This window comes from Manis javanica, chromosome 15 (genome assembly GCF_040802235.1).
Source record: "Manis javanica isolate MJ-LG chromosome 15, MJ_LKY, whole genome shotgun sequence".
NCBI classification, from domain to species: Eukaryota; Metazoa; Chordata; class Mammalia; order Pholidota; family Manidae; genus Manis; species Manis javanica.
The window spans coordinates 59,965,141-59,980,667 of NC_133170.1; the positions used below are offsets into that span (position 1 = coordinate 59,965,141).

A 15,527-nucleotide genomic window follows, 5' to 3' on the forward strand; every position below is an offset into this window, starting at 1 on the left:
GCCTTTCCATGTGAGCTCCTTTTAGAACACGTCCTTCATTCTAAATGTGTGCAATTTATTTTTGGGACCCAAATGGGATCCTTTATTTTATCCCTGTAAGTCATGCCCTTGTCAGTTTGGGTGAGTTTGGGCTTGTTGATGTTAGTCTGATACCTAGCCATCTCCACCTTGACCATTTGCTCAGCAAGCTTCCTCAGTCTCCCTCCTTGTCTTTGATAAAACAGTGAAACAGTGCAGGGACAACCTGGATATCTGTGGTCCTCTGCTAGAGACTTCCCCCAGGTCTGGCCCTGAGGGCATGGCTCGTGTACTTCCTGTACGGCTGTAGGATGGGGCCGCAGTCATGGGAACCTATGAGAAGAGAGCCTGGGAAGTGCCGCCCGAGCGCCTGTCCCTCTGCACAGTGAGTAAGCCCCTTTGTCCTTCCAGGTGCTTGCGGATGTGTTTGGCGCCCCCGTGTATGTCACAGACACTGCCAACTCAGCCTGTGTGGGCTCTGCATACCGCGCCTTCCACGGTAGGCCAATGGATGGAGGCTGGATGCCCCTGGGAGAGGTTGGGGTGCTGCTCGGACCCAGGAAGGTGGCAAGGGGAGATTGGCATGTTCCCAATCTTTAGGGACATTGGTGTCTTGTGGGCATTGGCGTCCTTTTTCTTCCTCCCAGTGTGCAATAACCAACCCAAACCTATTGCTTGATTCTCTACTTAAAGAGGGGAAGGGAAGGCAGGGTCCTAAGTGAATGAGGCCTGGTCAGAGTCAGGCTCAGCACAGGGACATGGGGACAGCTGTAGGGCCCAGACTACTGTTGGGACAGCTGGTGGGCAGGAGAGGCAATGAAGTCCAGAGCCTTACCTTCAGCAAGAGCAGGAAACTGAGGCAAAGGCAAAGGCTTCAGAGCCAAGCAGTCCAGGACCCTGGACAGCTCCACGGCCCATTGCTCTGAGGGGGCCTTCCTGAAACCCAAGTCCCAAGGGAACCACCCACCTGGGCAGGTCCCGGCCTACCCACTGGGCATTCTTCCTCCCAGCTGGTCAGCTGGCCTGTCCTCTGCCTGCTCCTAGGCTGGGCTCTGCCCTCTTCCCCCTTCCCATGTTTGCTCTTAACTTTTTAACACCTATTTAAACTTACATTTTTCTGTCAGCATTGATGCTGAATCAGGGAGCATACCCTTCCCTTAATAGTTAACCTCTTACTCTGTTTCCCCTTCCGCTCTGCCCTGCCCACTCACCCCATGTCATGCCACCTACCCTGTCAAGATCACTGGGCAATTCATTTACAGGTTGTCATATTTTTTATTAAACTTTACAGCGTATTGGCTTTTATTTACACGTACCTATGAATTTCTTTTTAACTCCCTGCAGTATCTTTCTCCTGCTTCATTTCTATGCTAGTTTTCTTGGAGTATACAACCTGAATCAAATTTTCAGAGGGAAAAATTCAGTAGGTGGTGATTTTCTGAGGCCTTCCATGTCCAGCCATGGCTTTGCTTGACCTTCCCAGAGAGTGCTTCCCTGGCTGGGCAAAAGACTCTAAGTTCAAAATACTTTTCCTCAGAACTTTGGAAACACTGTTCCGTAATCTCCCAGCCTCCAGTGTTGCCCAGAGAAGCCTGGGGTCTGCTTCCTACCCCTCCCGAGGAAGGAAAGGAGCTACCCTTTGGAGACTCCACAGCTATGCTGCCCTTTTTAAAATTTTCCCTTTTTTTGCCTCTTTAGTTGCCAAGGGTTACCTGGGGTACTGCCCTGCTCTGCCCTCCAAAACCAAGGCCCACACTGAGTACTAGCACACCAGGACCCACCCCAAGGCATACCAGCCACTTTATTTGGAATCTGTTCTCCCCTGCTGGGCTGGGGGTGAATCTCCCACACAGGGGGTCCTGGACCACTTGATTAGCCTCTATGCCAGCCATCCACACTCATCCCTCGGCCCCACAGCTGTGAGCTGGGGTGCCCAGTGTCCGGTCAGAAAGCAAAGCCCTCTTTCGCTCCTGCTGGTGTGGCGTCTCCTGTCAATCTGGTACTGCTCCTTAAGTCACTGAGGAACCCCTCACTGTTTCTTGCCCACCTGTGGCAACCTTCCCTCTCTTCCATCCCCACCATTCATTTGCTTAGTGAGCATTTACTGAGTGCCTCCTGTATGCGGGCAGTGTGCTAGGACCCAGAGCCCCAGTCTCTCACCTCACAGAGCTTCTGGCTCAGCAAGGGAGGGACCGTAAACAACCCTGCGGGCAGTAATTGTGAGAACTGCTGGAAGACACTGAGGGCGGAGGGTTAGCGTGCCTCCCGGTCCAGTGTTGGTCGTAGCTGCAGCTCCTCTGAGGAGAGGGAATAGGTACACGAAGAGAGGAGGGAGGAACATTCCAGGCAGTGCAAGGCTCTGAGGCAGAAGGATTTGAAAGAAGCCCAGGAGGCTGGATGCTGTGAGCCATGGGGACAGTGGAACCACGCGAGGGAGGAGAGGCAAGCAGAGACCCCGCCATCAGCTGTCAGGTGTGGTCAGGTGTCTGGTTGGTGCTGTAATGCCTAAGACAAATGAGGCCCTGCTGGAGGGCACCTGCACTTGACATTTCTCTGTCTCTCTTTTTTAATGGTTTTATTGAAGCACAATTTATATAGCATAAAAATCACCCAATTAAAAGTGCACAATTCAGTGATTTTTAGTAAATGTAATCACTTGTTCAACCATCATAATCCAGTTTTAAAACACTTTATCCCCATGGGATAAAATGCTATTTCCAGTTACTATCTTCACTTGCAGCGTGCACTGTCGTGAAATGAGCTTTTTCTTCTAGGCCTTGCAGCTGGGACGGGTGTACCCTTCTCAGAGGTTGTGAAGTTAGCCCCCAACCCCAGATTGGCTGCAACCCCCACCCCAGGAGCTTCTCAGGTGAGAGACTATCAGAATTCAGTCAAAGCCTTTGCATTGTGAAAACCAACTAGGTTCTCTTTTCCAAAGGTAAGTTTTTCTGTGTCACCTACGTCAAAGTTGAGGTGCTCAGCTAAAGGAGAAATCCTCTTTTTTAATTGTCAAGGGAGCAGAGCAAAAAAGCCTGGCTATTAACTGAGATTCACAGGTACTGCTGACTTTACAGCCGCAGGTGTCAGGTGGGGCATATCTTCATTGATCCATATAACAAAGTGGGGTCTGTTCATTCATGGGGTTACAAGGAGCCCCTGAAAGACTCTGTCTTTAGCATAGGCTGCACTGGGTTTCAGCCCTCAATCTAAAGTCTAGATTCAAGACCTCTGTCTAGTCACTCTGACCCAGAAATCCCTGTGAAGTCAGGGTCACTGGTTACCAATGGGTCCCTGGGAAGCAGTGTTGATTAGGGTGCAAAAGTTTTATTAGGGGGTGCAGTTTATTAGGGGGTGCTCTTGGGATCCACATCTGTGGGAGGGAAAGGAGGTTGCAGGGCTGGGGCAGAGTGAGGAGGGGAGCTACAGGACCTTCTGAAGCTGGGGTGGCCCTTTAGAGTTTTACCCCACTGGGGTGAGGAGGCCGGAACTTTGTACTCCATGTCAATCAGTCACTGCATGCAGGCCACCCAGGATGGGGTAAGGCAGCTCTCTACAGCCAAAGCAATCCCCAAAGCAGAGGGCAATCTGGGTGCTACATCTCAGCACCTCCCACACCACCGTTCCTGTATGCAGAAGTTTCTTGCAGCCAGCAGCAGAGGCAATGCAGACTGAGGCCTTTATTACCCCAGAACAGTGGGCAGCACCAGCTTCATGCTTGGTGGATGCATCTGGGTCACAATGGAGAGACCCCGAGCTTATGAAACCCCCAGCCTTATAAAGGAGCCACAAGCAAACTTGCCCAACCTTTGCCCCCAAAGGAGACATCATCTTTACTCTCCCTGTCAGCAACAAACTTTCCCTCTGCCCTGAGGGTGACACTATCTCTGTCTCCCAAGGCTATTAGCTATACAAACATCCTTGAAAAGGTAGTCTGGAACAAAAGCTGTCACCGATGTATAGAAGCAGTATGGAGGATTGTCTCCCAGCAGAGGTGGAAGCAGAAGCTTCCGGGGGACTGGCTAGCCCACACACAGGTGTGCCCAGGCTTCCGTGATTTCCTGATGTGTGCCCTTATGCTTAAGAGCAGCTCAGTGCAGTAGGAAGACTGTACGTTACTATGGGCCCCTCACAGGACCTTGAGCAGCATTCCTCATCTCCAAATCTCTGTTTCTTCATCTGTGAAGTGAGGACTTCTGTCCTGCCTACTTTTAACCTGCTAATTGTAGAGCTTACAAAGAACCCTTGACTACAATGACTTTATGATACAACAGAAGTCTGAAGGTAGTTGCCAGCATTGGTTCAGAGGTTTGATAGCATCAGGGTTCCAGGTCGTGTTCCCTGTTGTTCTCCAAATAATACCAGCCATAGATAGCGGGAACATCATGAGAACCATGTGCGTCATCTTAGATTTTCTAGTGGTCTTTTTTTTTTAAGTAAAAATAAATAAATGACTAATTTTAATAACATTTTATTTAATCCAATATGTCCAAAATACTGTCATCTCCACATATGATCAATAAGGAAAATTGCTAATGTGATATGTTACATTCTTTTTTGTATCAAGCTTTTGAAATCTGGTGTGCATTTTATATTCTAGCACCAGTCACATTCAGGGGCTCAAAGGCATTGATGGCTTGTGGCACTATATTTGATGGTGTAGCCCTAGACATGCTCCCAGTAATTACAGGATGTCTGCAGCTGTGCCAAGCATCCTGTCCCCCCACAGGTGTATTCACAGGCAGGAGCCAGAGTATGGCATTGGGTAGAGTCCCTCCTCCCTTGCTTCTTGCTTATCAGGGAGAGACATACTGGTCTGGTCCCTTCAACTCCGTGAAGACTACCATTTGGTCATTTGGTCAACCTTCACTGTAAGAAAGGATTGGGTGAGGTCCAGCTCTTCCATCCTCTCTAAAAAGCCAGCAAGGAATATGGTTGTTGGGGAAAGCTTTAGGGAAGCCAGTAGCTGCACCTGCCTCGTGCAGGTGCCAGGTACTCAGTGTGTGCCGCCAGTCTCCCTGGCTTGCCTGCAGGCAAAGTCACTACAAGCTCATGGAGCTCATAACCAAACCTGAGCATAACCTCAGAATCCTTCTTAACACCAGGCCGCATGTGGTGACAGTCTGTAATCATTGGCTTAAGTGACCTGTTTGAGGCCTGGATTGTAACTCCTTGAGAGCAGGGCAGCATCCTCCATTCTCCGCTGGGCTCAAGTGGAGACTCAAAACAGGAACCACATTTCTACTGCGCTCAGCTGAACATTGAAGTCAGTGCCCCTCTGGGCTCTCCGACAGCATGCAGGGACAGAGTGGCTTCAGCTGCACCACAAGTAGGCCCTACTTGCATAATCAGTACTAAAGTACTTGACTTGGAGGCTAACTAAGCCAGATTAAGAAGGGATGGGATTGGCATGAACTGCTTGGTGTGTGTGTGTGTGTGTGTGTGTGTGTGTGTGTGTGTGTGTGTGAATCCCAAGGGAATCTGGGTCCCATGGTCTCAAGGGTTGCTTGTCTGTGAGACAAGCTGTGCCCATTTGAAGTGCACCTACATTTCTGAGGCAGGGGTTACCAAGCCACAGGTGAGAACAGCTTATAAAAGGAGTGGAGGGCTATATAAAAATCAGCTTTAGAGATTCAAGATGGCAGCATGAGAGGTGAGATGGAGAACTCCTCCCAAAACCACAAATAGTACAAAAATATAATTAATTAATACAACTAACCCTAAAACAGCAAGAAGAAAGAAGTCTGAACCAGACTGCATACAGACCTCATGAACAGAGCAGACCTCACGAAACAGGGTAACATAGGAAAGCCTTAATCTGGTAGGACCCAGGCCCATCCCCCACCCCATCTCACCAGTACGAGGAAGAGAAATGGAGTGGGAAGGGGGTGGAAGCCTGGGACTGCTGAACACCCAGCTCTGGAGATCTGCTCTGGGAGCAGAAACCTATATTGTGTGGTGCTCTGGACGTTGGGGAGCTCGGACAGGCAGAGTGCTTGAGAGACTGAGATTCCGGCTGTTTGTGGAGGAGGGGATCCACACCCAGCCGCTCTGTGTCAGAGGAAAGGCAGGCAGTCTGAGAGGCCAGAAGGGAGTGGCATGATATATATAATGCAATGAAGCAGAAGGGCCTTGAACCGAGAATACTCTACCCAGCAAGGTTATCATTTAAATTTGAAGGAGGGATTAAACAATTTTCAGATAAGCAAAAGTTGAGAGAATTTACCTCCCACAAACCACCTCCACAGTGCATTTTGGAGGGACTCCTATAGATGGAAGTATTCCTAAGGCTAAATAGATGTCATGCAAGGGATAGACAAAGAGTACAGAATATGATTCATAACATACAAAGAATGGAGGAGGAAGAAAAAGGAGGAAAAAAAAAAGAACCTTTAGGATGTGTTTGTAATAGCATATGAAATGAGATAAATTAGACTGTTAGATAGTAAGGGAATTACCCTTGAACCTTTGGTACCCATGAATCTAAAGCCTGCAATGGCAATAAGTACATACCTATTGATAATCACCCTAAATGTAAATGGTCTGAATGCACCAATCAAAACACATAGAGTTACTGAATGGATAGAAAAACAAGACCCATCTATATGCTGCCTACAAGAGACTCACTTCAAACCCAAAGACATACACAGACTAAAAGTAAAGGGATGGAAAAAGATATTTCATGTAACTAATAGTGAGAAAAAAGCAAAAGATTGAAATTGTACCAACCAGCTTCTGAGATCACAAAAGTATGAAACTAGAAATAAATTACCCAAAGAAAACAAAAAAGCCCACAAACACATGGAGGCTTAATAACATGCTCCTAAATAATCAATGGATCAATGACCAAATAAAAACAGAGATGAAGAAATATATGGAGACAAATGACAACAATAATTCAACACCACAAAATCTGTGGGACGCAGCAAAGGCTGTGCTAAGAGGGAAGTATATTACAATACAGGCCTACTTCAGGAAAGAAGAACAATCCCAAATGAACAGTCTAAACTCACAATTAATGAAACTAGAAAAGGAAGAACAAATGAGGTCCAAAGTTAGTAGAAGGAGGGACATAAGAAAGGTTAGAGCAGAAATAAATAAAATTGAGAAGAATAAAACAATAGAAAGAATCAATGAAAGCAGGAGCTGGTTCTTCAAGAAAATAGACAAAATAGATAAACCCCTATGCAGACTTATCAAGAAAAAAAGAGTCTACACACATAAACAGAATCACAAATGAGAACGGAAAAATCACTATGGACACCACAGAAATACAAAGAATTATGAGAGAATACTATGAAAAATAATATGGTAACAAACTAGATAACCTAGAAGAAATGGACAAATTTCTAAAAAAATACACCCTACCAAGGCTGACCCAGGAAGAAACAGAAAATCTGAATAGATCAATTACCAGCAAAGAAATTGAATTGGTAATCAAAAAACTACCTAAGAACAAAACCTGTGGACCAGGTGGTTTCACTGCTGAATTTTATCAAACATTTAGTGAAGACCTGATACCTATCCTCCTTAAACTTTTCCAAAAAGTAGAAGACGAGGGAATAATCCCAAACTCATTCTATGAGGCCAAATCACTCTAATACCAAAACGAGGCAAAGATACCACACACAAAAAAATTACAGACCAATATCCCTGATGAACATACATGCAAAAATACTCAACAAAATATTAGCAAACCAAAGTCAAAAATACATCAAAAAGATCATCCATCATGATCAAGTGGGATTCATCCCAGGGATGCGAGGATGGTACAACATTCAAAAATCTATCAACATTATCCACCACATCAACAAAGAGAAGGACAAAAACCATATGATCATCCCATAGATGCTGAAAAAGCACTCGACAAAATTCAACATCCATTCATGATAAAAACTCTCAACAAAATGAGTATAGAGGGCAAGTACCTCAACATAATAAAGACCATATATGACAAACCCACAGCCAACATTATACTTAACAGTGAGAAGCTGAAAGCCTTTCCTTTTAAGATCAGCAATAAGACAGGGATGCCCACTCTCCCCACTTTTATTCAACATAGTTCTAGAGGTCCTAGCCATGGCAATCAGACAACACAAAGAAATAAAAGGCATCTAGATTGGTAAAGAAGAAGTTAAACTGTCACTGTCTGCAGATGACATGATATTGTACATAAAAACCCCTAAATAATCACTCCAAAACTACTAGAACTAATATCTGAATTCAGTAAAGTTGCAGGATACAAAATTAATACACAGAAATTTGTTGCATTCCTATACACTAATGATGAACTAGCAGAAAGAGAATCAGGAAAACAATTCCATTCACAATTACATCAGGAAGAATAAAATACCTAGAAATAAACCTAACCAAGGAAGTGAAAGACCTATACCTGAAAGCTACAAGACACTCTTAAGAGAAATTAAAGAGGACACTAATAAATGGAAACTCATCTGCTCTTGGCTAGGAAGAATTAATATTGTCAAAATGGCTATCCTGCTTAAAGCAATCTATGGATTCAATGCAATCCCTATCAAAATACCTACAGCATTCTTCAATGAACTAGAGCAAATAGTTCTAAAATTCATATGGAACAGCAAAAGACCTCGAATAGCCAAAGCAATCCTGAGAAGAAAGAATAAAGCAGGGGGAATTACGCTTCCTGACTTCAAGCTCTACCACAAAGCCACAGTAATCAAGACAGTTTGGTACTGGCACAAGAACAGAGCCACAGACCAGTGGAACAGAATAGAGAGTCCAGATATAAACTCACACATATATGGTCAATTAATATATGATAAAGGAGCCCCGGATATACAATGAGGAAATGACAGCCTCTTCAACAGCTGATATTGAAAAAATTGGATAGCTACATGTAAGAAATGAAACTGAATTATTATCTAACTCCATACACAAAAGTAAACTCAAAATGGATCAAAGACCTGAATATAAGTCATGAAACCATAAAACTTAGAAAAAAATAATAGGCAAAAATCTCTTGGACATAAACATGAGCAACTTCTTCATGAACATATTTCCCTGGGCAAGGAAAACAAAAGCAAAAATGAACAAGTGGGACTATATCAAACTAAAAAGCTCCTGTACAGCAAAGGACACCATCAGTAGAACAAAAAGATATCCTACAGTATGGGAGAATATATTCATAAATGACATATCCAATAAGGGGTTGACATCCAAATTATATAAAGAGCTCATGCACCTCAACAAACAAAAAGCACATAATCCAATTAAAAAATGGGCAGAGGACCTGAACAGATACTTCTCCAAAGAAGAAATTCAGATGGCCAACAGGCACATGAAAAGATGCTCCACATCGCTAATCATCAGAGAAATGCAAATTAAAACCACAATGAGGTATCACCTCACACCAGTTAGGATGGCCACCATCCAAAAGATGAACAAGAACAAATGTTGGCTAGGATGTGGAGAAAGGGTACACTGCTGGTGGGAATGTAAACTAGTTCAACCATTGTGGAAAGCAGTACAGAGGTTCCTCAAAAAACTAAAAATAGAAATACCACTTGACCCAGGAATTCCACTCCTAGGAATTTACCCTAAGAACGCAGGAGCCCAGTCTCAAAAAGACATATGCACCCCTATGTTTATCACAGCACTATTTACAATAGCCAAGAAATGGAAGCAACCTCAGTGTCCATCGTAGATGAATGTATAAAGAAGATGTGGTACATATACACAATGGAATACTATTCAGCCATAAGAAGAAAACAAATCCTACCATTTGCAACAACATGGATGGAGCTACAGGGTATTATGCTCAGTGAAATAAGCCAGGTGGAGAAAGACAGGTATCAAATGATTTCACTCATCTGTGAAGTATAAGAACAAAGAAAAAACTGAAGGAACAAAACAGCAACAGACTCACAGAACCCAAGAATGGACTAACAGTTACTAAAGGGAAAGGGACTGGGGAGGGTTGGTGGGAGGGAGGGATAAGGGGAAAAGGGCATTACAATCAGCACACATAATGTGGGAGGGGGGCACGGGAAAGGCAGTATATACAGAGAAGATAAGTAGTGACTGTATAGCATCTTACTACACTGATGGACAGTGACTGTAATGGGGTATGTGGGGGGGACTGATAATAGGGGGAGTCTGGTAACCATAATGTTGTTCAAGTACATTAATGATACCAAAAAAAAAAAAGGAGTGGAGGGCTTCTTCCTGGTCCTTTTCTTTAGTTGGTCTTGTGGTTTGGCTTATTGCACAGCATGCTCTACATACAATTTCATAACCCACTTCTTTTTAAATTCTATATTATAGTGTAAGTATTTATGTTCTTAAAAATGTGCATACATATTATTTTTAATGACTGCATAATATTCTGTCAGGCTGGTGAATCATAATTTACCTGAGCATTTTCCATGTCCTAGAGCAGTTCCTCCCAGCTTTTCATTCATTATAATTAACCAGACATGGGTAAGGGGTTAACAAAACTTGTCTCATGATAGCATGAGAATTTGACCTTTGGTTAACTTTCTAGCCCTGTTTCCTTTGTGACATAATAAAAATGGAATGTTACCAGCAACATTGCTTATGTAAAAATGGCTTTTAAGTAGGAAACTGCATCTGGAATGGGAAAACCATGGATTCCTGATGGGAAGTCATACTTAGGGCTTCCCTGAGTTTATGACTTCTCATGGGCATGCCTCTTACCTGTGGAGTTGTTACAAAAGATACCCCTGTGGGATATGAGGTTTCAAAGCCAGCGTGGTTCTTGCACCTGTGCCATGTGGATTCCATCTCTGTGCACCTGAGCTGTAACCTGGGGAGCAGGGAGGGGAGGTGGTGAGGAGGCAAAGAGACCCTTTCCTGGACACTTGTGCAAGCTGCTGTCTGACAACTACATGCTCTCTACATGGTCTCCCATTGAAGAGGCTCCTGCAGCCACTGTACCAACGCGTTTTTCCAGGGTGTGGTTGTGAGGGCCAGGATGTAGCCCATGGTATCTTATGAGTCAGATGTTGTATGGTGCCGAGTCCCTCGGTGGGCCTGGCACCCTATATTTAGGATTATTCCTTAGGAGAGCTTTGTAGAAGTAGAATAACGGGGTCAAAGGCAATTGGCATTTGAACCCCTTCATACAGATGTAAAGACAGGTTGATTTCCAAACGGGTTGCACCACCAGCTGTGTTAATGACACAGCCAACTTCCAAGTCCCTTCACCAGAGTTTTTTTTAAATTTCATAAATTTGATAACAAAAATTAGTTTCTTGTCATAATTTGCATTAAAAAAGTGTTAAACTGTGAGTTTGAGGACTACTAGTGTCTCCTCTTTGTGAACTGATGCTTCCTTTCTTTTGTCCAGACAAACAAGTTGCAAGTAAATGGGATACAACATTTTCAAACTGCAAGTTGCAGAGATGTAAGAGGCACTTGCCCTCCCCATTCTAAACTGCTCTTTCTGCTCCAGGTCTACGAGGCCCTCCTCCCGAAGTATGCCAAGTTGGAGCAGAGAATCCTGTCCCAGACCCTGGGGCCTGTGGCGTGAATTCCAGAGTTAACCCTGCCTGCCTGAACTCACTGACGCACTTGGAGATGCAGCTCTGGACGGCAGGGGTCCTCTTGCCTGTTCCCAGGGGCTCTGCCTGCCCAGCCCTGCCTGGCACCACCTTAAAGCCCCCTTAACACATCGTCTTCAACATAAACAGGCTGCTTGTGTTCTGTGCCCTTGTGGTCAGGGCAGGAAAGCATCTCTTCCTGTCTTTTATCCCAGGAGGTAGGATAACACTGAGTCTGCAATATAGCCAATAAAAATGGACTTTTCCCCTTTCAAAGGCAGAAATAAAGCTAATACAGGGACCTAAGTCCACAGAATTGGGGAGACAAATAGCCCCCACATCCTAAGCCCGGCCCAGTCCCTACTCCAACCCTGACTGGCCACTCCTCCCAAGCCCTGACCCACAGCCAGCCCCATCCATCCTCTCTCCCATCGCTGACTTCCCAGCCGCTTTCCCCTCCCTCTGGCCCTCTTCAGCACCCTCCCAGTTTCCTTTCTGGTCTTCTCCAAGTTCACCTTTATGCTCTTACCTTTCTCCTTTCAGCCTCTGTCCCCTCCCCTCCTTGATCATCTTTCTTCCCTCCTTATGCCCACCCAGTGTAACTCACCACCTCCCACCCAAAACCCTAGGCTGGCCTGGTGAATGTGCTTCCCATGCCCTCCCTTCAGCTGTGCCTATGGGCTGCCAACTCCCAGGTACACAGATCATGTGGAAGAATCTCTCCCAGGCGGCACCACGTAGCATCCTTCCCTCCCTTCCTCCCTCCCTCTCTCCTCTTGCAGTTCCCTTGCTGATAAAACTGGGTCAGTAGTCTGGGAGAATTTCCCAAATTGTGTATTTTGTTGATTCTACACATTAGATGCCTGTATCACCCCCTCCCCAAGGCATGACAATTGAAAGTGTCTCCAGGCATTGCCAAATACCCCTGATGGTGGTTAGGAAGCAAAATCTCCTTAGTTGACAACCCACTGACGTAAAGACTTGATCCCATGCACTTGTGATTATGCAAAGCAACTTCCTAAGATGGTGTGTTCTTCCATCAGGAGGCACGTAATGTCTGGTTTTCTCTCTTTTCTGTGATGTGCATGCCTAGTTCCATTAGTTCCCTAGGAATACAATTTTATTGTTCCTCTTCACTTGTCATCTTGGATTCTTCTCTATGAGAAACATCCATCCCCTATCCAGTTATCCAGTGGTACTCTTTATATAGGCGAAGCGGAGTAGATTCTTTCCTCTTTATTCACCATTTTCCCAATAATGAGTTGATTCCCAAACACCATCTAATAGCAAATACTTGATTTTACTTTTAGCATCAGTATGATACATTTAAGATATTTTATGTGTTTTACTCCGTGTAATTCCTGCCTGCTTTTTGATAGCCATTCTATCCACCTCTTTTGCTTGTCTGATCTCTCAGTCATTCTTTACTGATACTTCCGCTCAGTCTACTCCTTAGTTATTTCTGGGCCCCAGATCTCTGTCCTCATCCTTTTTCTACCATTCTGCCCTTACTTGTTGGATGATTTCATCTGTTCTTGGGCTTCAGTACTGCTTATACTCTAGTGACACCCTGATCTATGTTTCCAGCCAGAACTCACCTCGAGTCTGCAGCCTTCTCCCAGGGGCACTGCAGCCTCCACTTAGCTTCCCTAGCTCTTCCCCAAACCTTCTCGTCTAGAGTTCCTGTTTCAGTGAGTTGGGCCACTGTCCATCCGTCCATTCCTTCAGGAATCCAAACCCACAACTCAGGCATCGTCTCTCTTTTCCACGCCAGATCAGTCACCCAGTGATTTTGGTTTCCTTTGGTAACTCCTAAAGAAGTTCCTTTCTCTCCATCCTCGTGTTTTACTTTAGGCCTCTTTATTCCTTGCTCAAATTATTGTAAAAGCCTCTCTAGAAAGTCCTCTCAGATCTTCTCCTGCATAATCCTCCACATTTTCCCTCTGCCACAAGCCCTTGCCTGAGTTGGCACTTCAGTTAAGCTAAACTACCTGTGGTCTTACCCAGAGTGGAAAAGTGCTACAAACAGGTCGGCATCCCATGGATCAGAGCAGTGGCTAATGGGAAATCAAAAGGAAGGGGTTTAGAAAATGACTGGGACCAGAAGCATCCCTCTGAGAGGGATGAGGTCATCTAGGAAGGGAATGGTACCCCTTGCAAGCTTGGTGGATGAAGTGGGTAAAGGAAGCCAGAAGCTGAAAATGATGGCCTATCAGCAGCAAGTCAAAGATTCAGAAGAAAATGGACCTCCCACACACACCACTGCATGTTACTTACTAAAGAAAATTTACATTATTGATCAACAGAAAAGGCTCTCTTGAGCCAAGAAGCATAGACCCTCAACTAACTTCCCATTTTATCCCTGCCCCCATAGAGTTGCCTCTTACTGCAAGCATGTCAACACAAATAAAAAAAGAAACTTGCCATCTATGCAAATAGAGGAAGAAAACAAAGAATCAACTTCTCAAGCTGACAAAATACTCCAAAATAAAAAAAAACAGTAAACTAACAATCCTTCCAATATGAATTTTTTAATTTAAAAACTACTGTGGATATGAAAGCTACTGCAGATCAGAAATTTAAAAGCTCAGAACAAAAAAATGAAAAATCAAGAGGCAAATGTGAAAGCAAGAACTAACCAAACTAGGGAAATAATTTAAACAAAACAATAAAATCATCATAGATGTGAAGACTAAATTGCAGCAAATTAAAATTAAAATAGGAATGACTGCTAATACAGTAAAGCATAAAAAAGGAATGTAAAATGCTAAGACGATAATAAAAAACAATACTTTTAAAAAGCTGAAGGGCCTAGGAAGAAAAATGACCGATAAGAAGAAAGGCAAGGAAAAATGAACATAGATAAAATTGGAGCTCTTGAAGTCAAAAGATAAGGCAGTGGTACAGAGTTAATATTTAAAACTATCCCAAGACAATTTCTGAAAACAAAAGACCTGAATCTGTTTCTTGAAAGGCCTGTCTAGTTCCTTGGAAAATTCACTCATAACAGTCAACTGAGACATCCCAGCAAACGATTTCACTTCAAAGGTGAGGAAAAAACTCTTTAGGCCAAAACAGCTAGCCTCTTCCAATGGAAAAATCAGGTGATATCAGGCTTCTCAAAAAGCAAGTAGAAATGGAGCAACATTTTCAAGAAAATAAAAAACAATATGAACTGTTTTGTGTCCGGCTAAACTGTACTGTAAGTATCAATGTTTCTTTTCTTTTTTTAAGTTTTAATCATGCCAGAACTCAGGAAATACTATACTTGAACCCCTTAGAATTCTGCTAAAAGACAAGCTTCATCCAACCTGGAAATGATTGGGGTAACTTCAGCAAAAGGACTAGTGGCGAGCATTGAATATCTTGAGTTTTACATCTAAGACCAAAATAAAAGTGGGCATAGGGTCAAAGAATAGTATCAAATGGTATACACTTTGACAATGTGGAAATAACACAACTAAGTAAATAAAGAAGGGAGAGAGGAAGAGGACAATACAAAGAACTCTTTGCTGCAAAGTTAATATGGGTAAGTCAAAGAATATTTAAAGTTGACAAACCACACAGTTGAGGCTTAAATAAGGAAAAAGGAAGACTAAAAACAGTATATAAAGGTAATAGGATAGTGTAAGTAGTATAAAGGTAATCACTGGAATAAAAATGGAAATCTCAATGCCCAAAGAAACACTAATAAAAGCAGTAGGTCACTTAGAAACATACAGTAAGTGTATCATTATATACATAGTAAATACAATAAGAACAAGCATATGAATCAACTTATTAAATGAAATAACTCATGTATTAAAGAAAAGTTCAGGTTGGCTAATAAACCAACATCTTACTGTTTGTTATTTAGAAGAAACATGCCTAAGGTAAGTAATCCACAAAAGCTAAAAAGTAAAAGGATGGGCAAAAGGACACCAGGCAAATACAAATCATAAAAGTCAAAGAGTGTAATATTGATAGCTGACA

At 43.6% G+C, this 15,527-nt stretch overlaps 1 protein-coding gene across 3 annotated transcripts in view; it reads left to right on the forward strand.

The window, feature by feature from the left end:
• The window catches only part of XYLB (xylulokinase), a 54,251-nt gene extending 40,191 nt beyond the window's left edge, over positions 1 to 14,060 (forward strand). For all 3 annotated transcript variants that reach the window (XM_037014158.2, XM_073222250.1, XM_073222251.1), the window contains 3 exons: positions 430 to 517; positions 2,793 to 2,887; positions 11,468 to 14,060. In XM_037014158.2, the coding sequence (XP_036870053.2) occupies positions 430 to 517; positions 2,793 to 2,887; positions 11,468 to 11,545 (261 nt within the window). In that variant the 3' untranslated portion in view covers positions 11,546 to 14,060. The remainder of the gene's footprint in view (positions 1 to 429; positions 518 to 2,792; positions 2,888 to 11,467) is intronic.
• Positions 14,061 to 15,527: the final 1,467 nt, after the last annotated feature.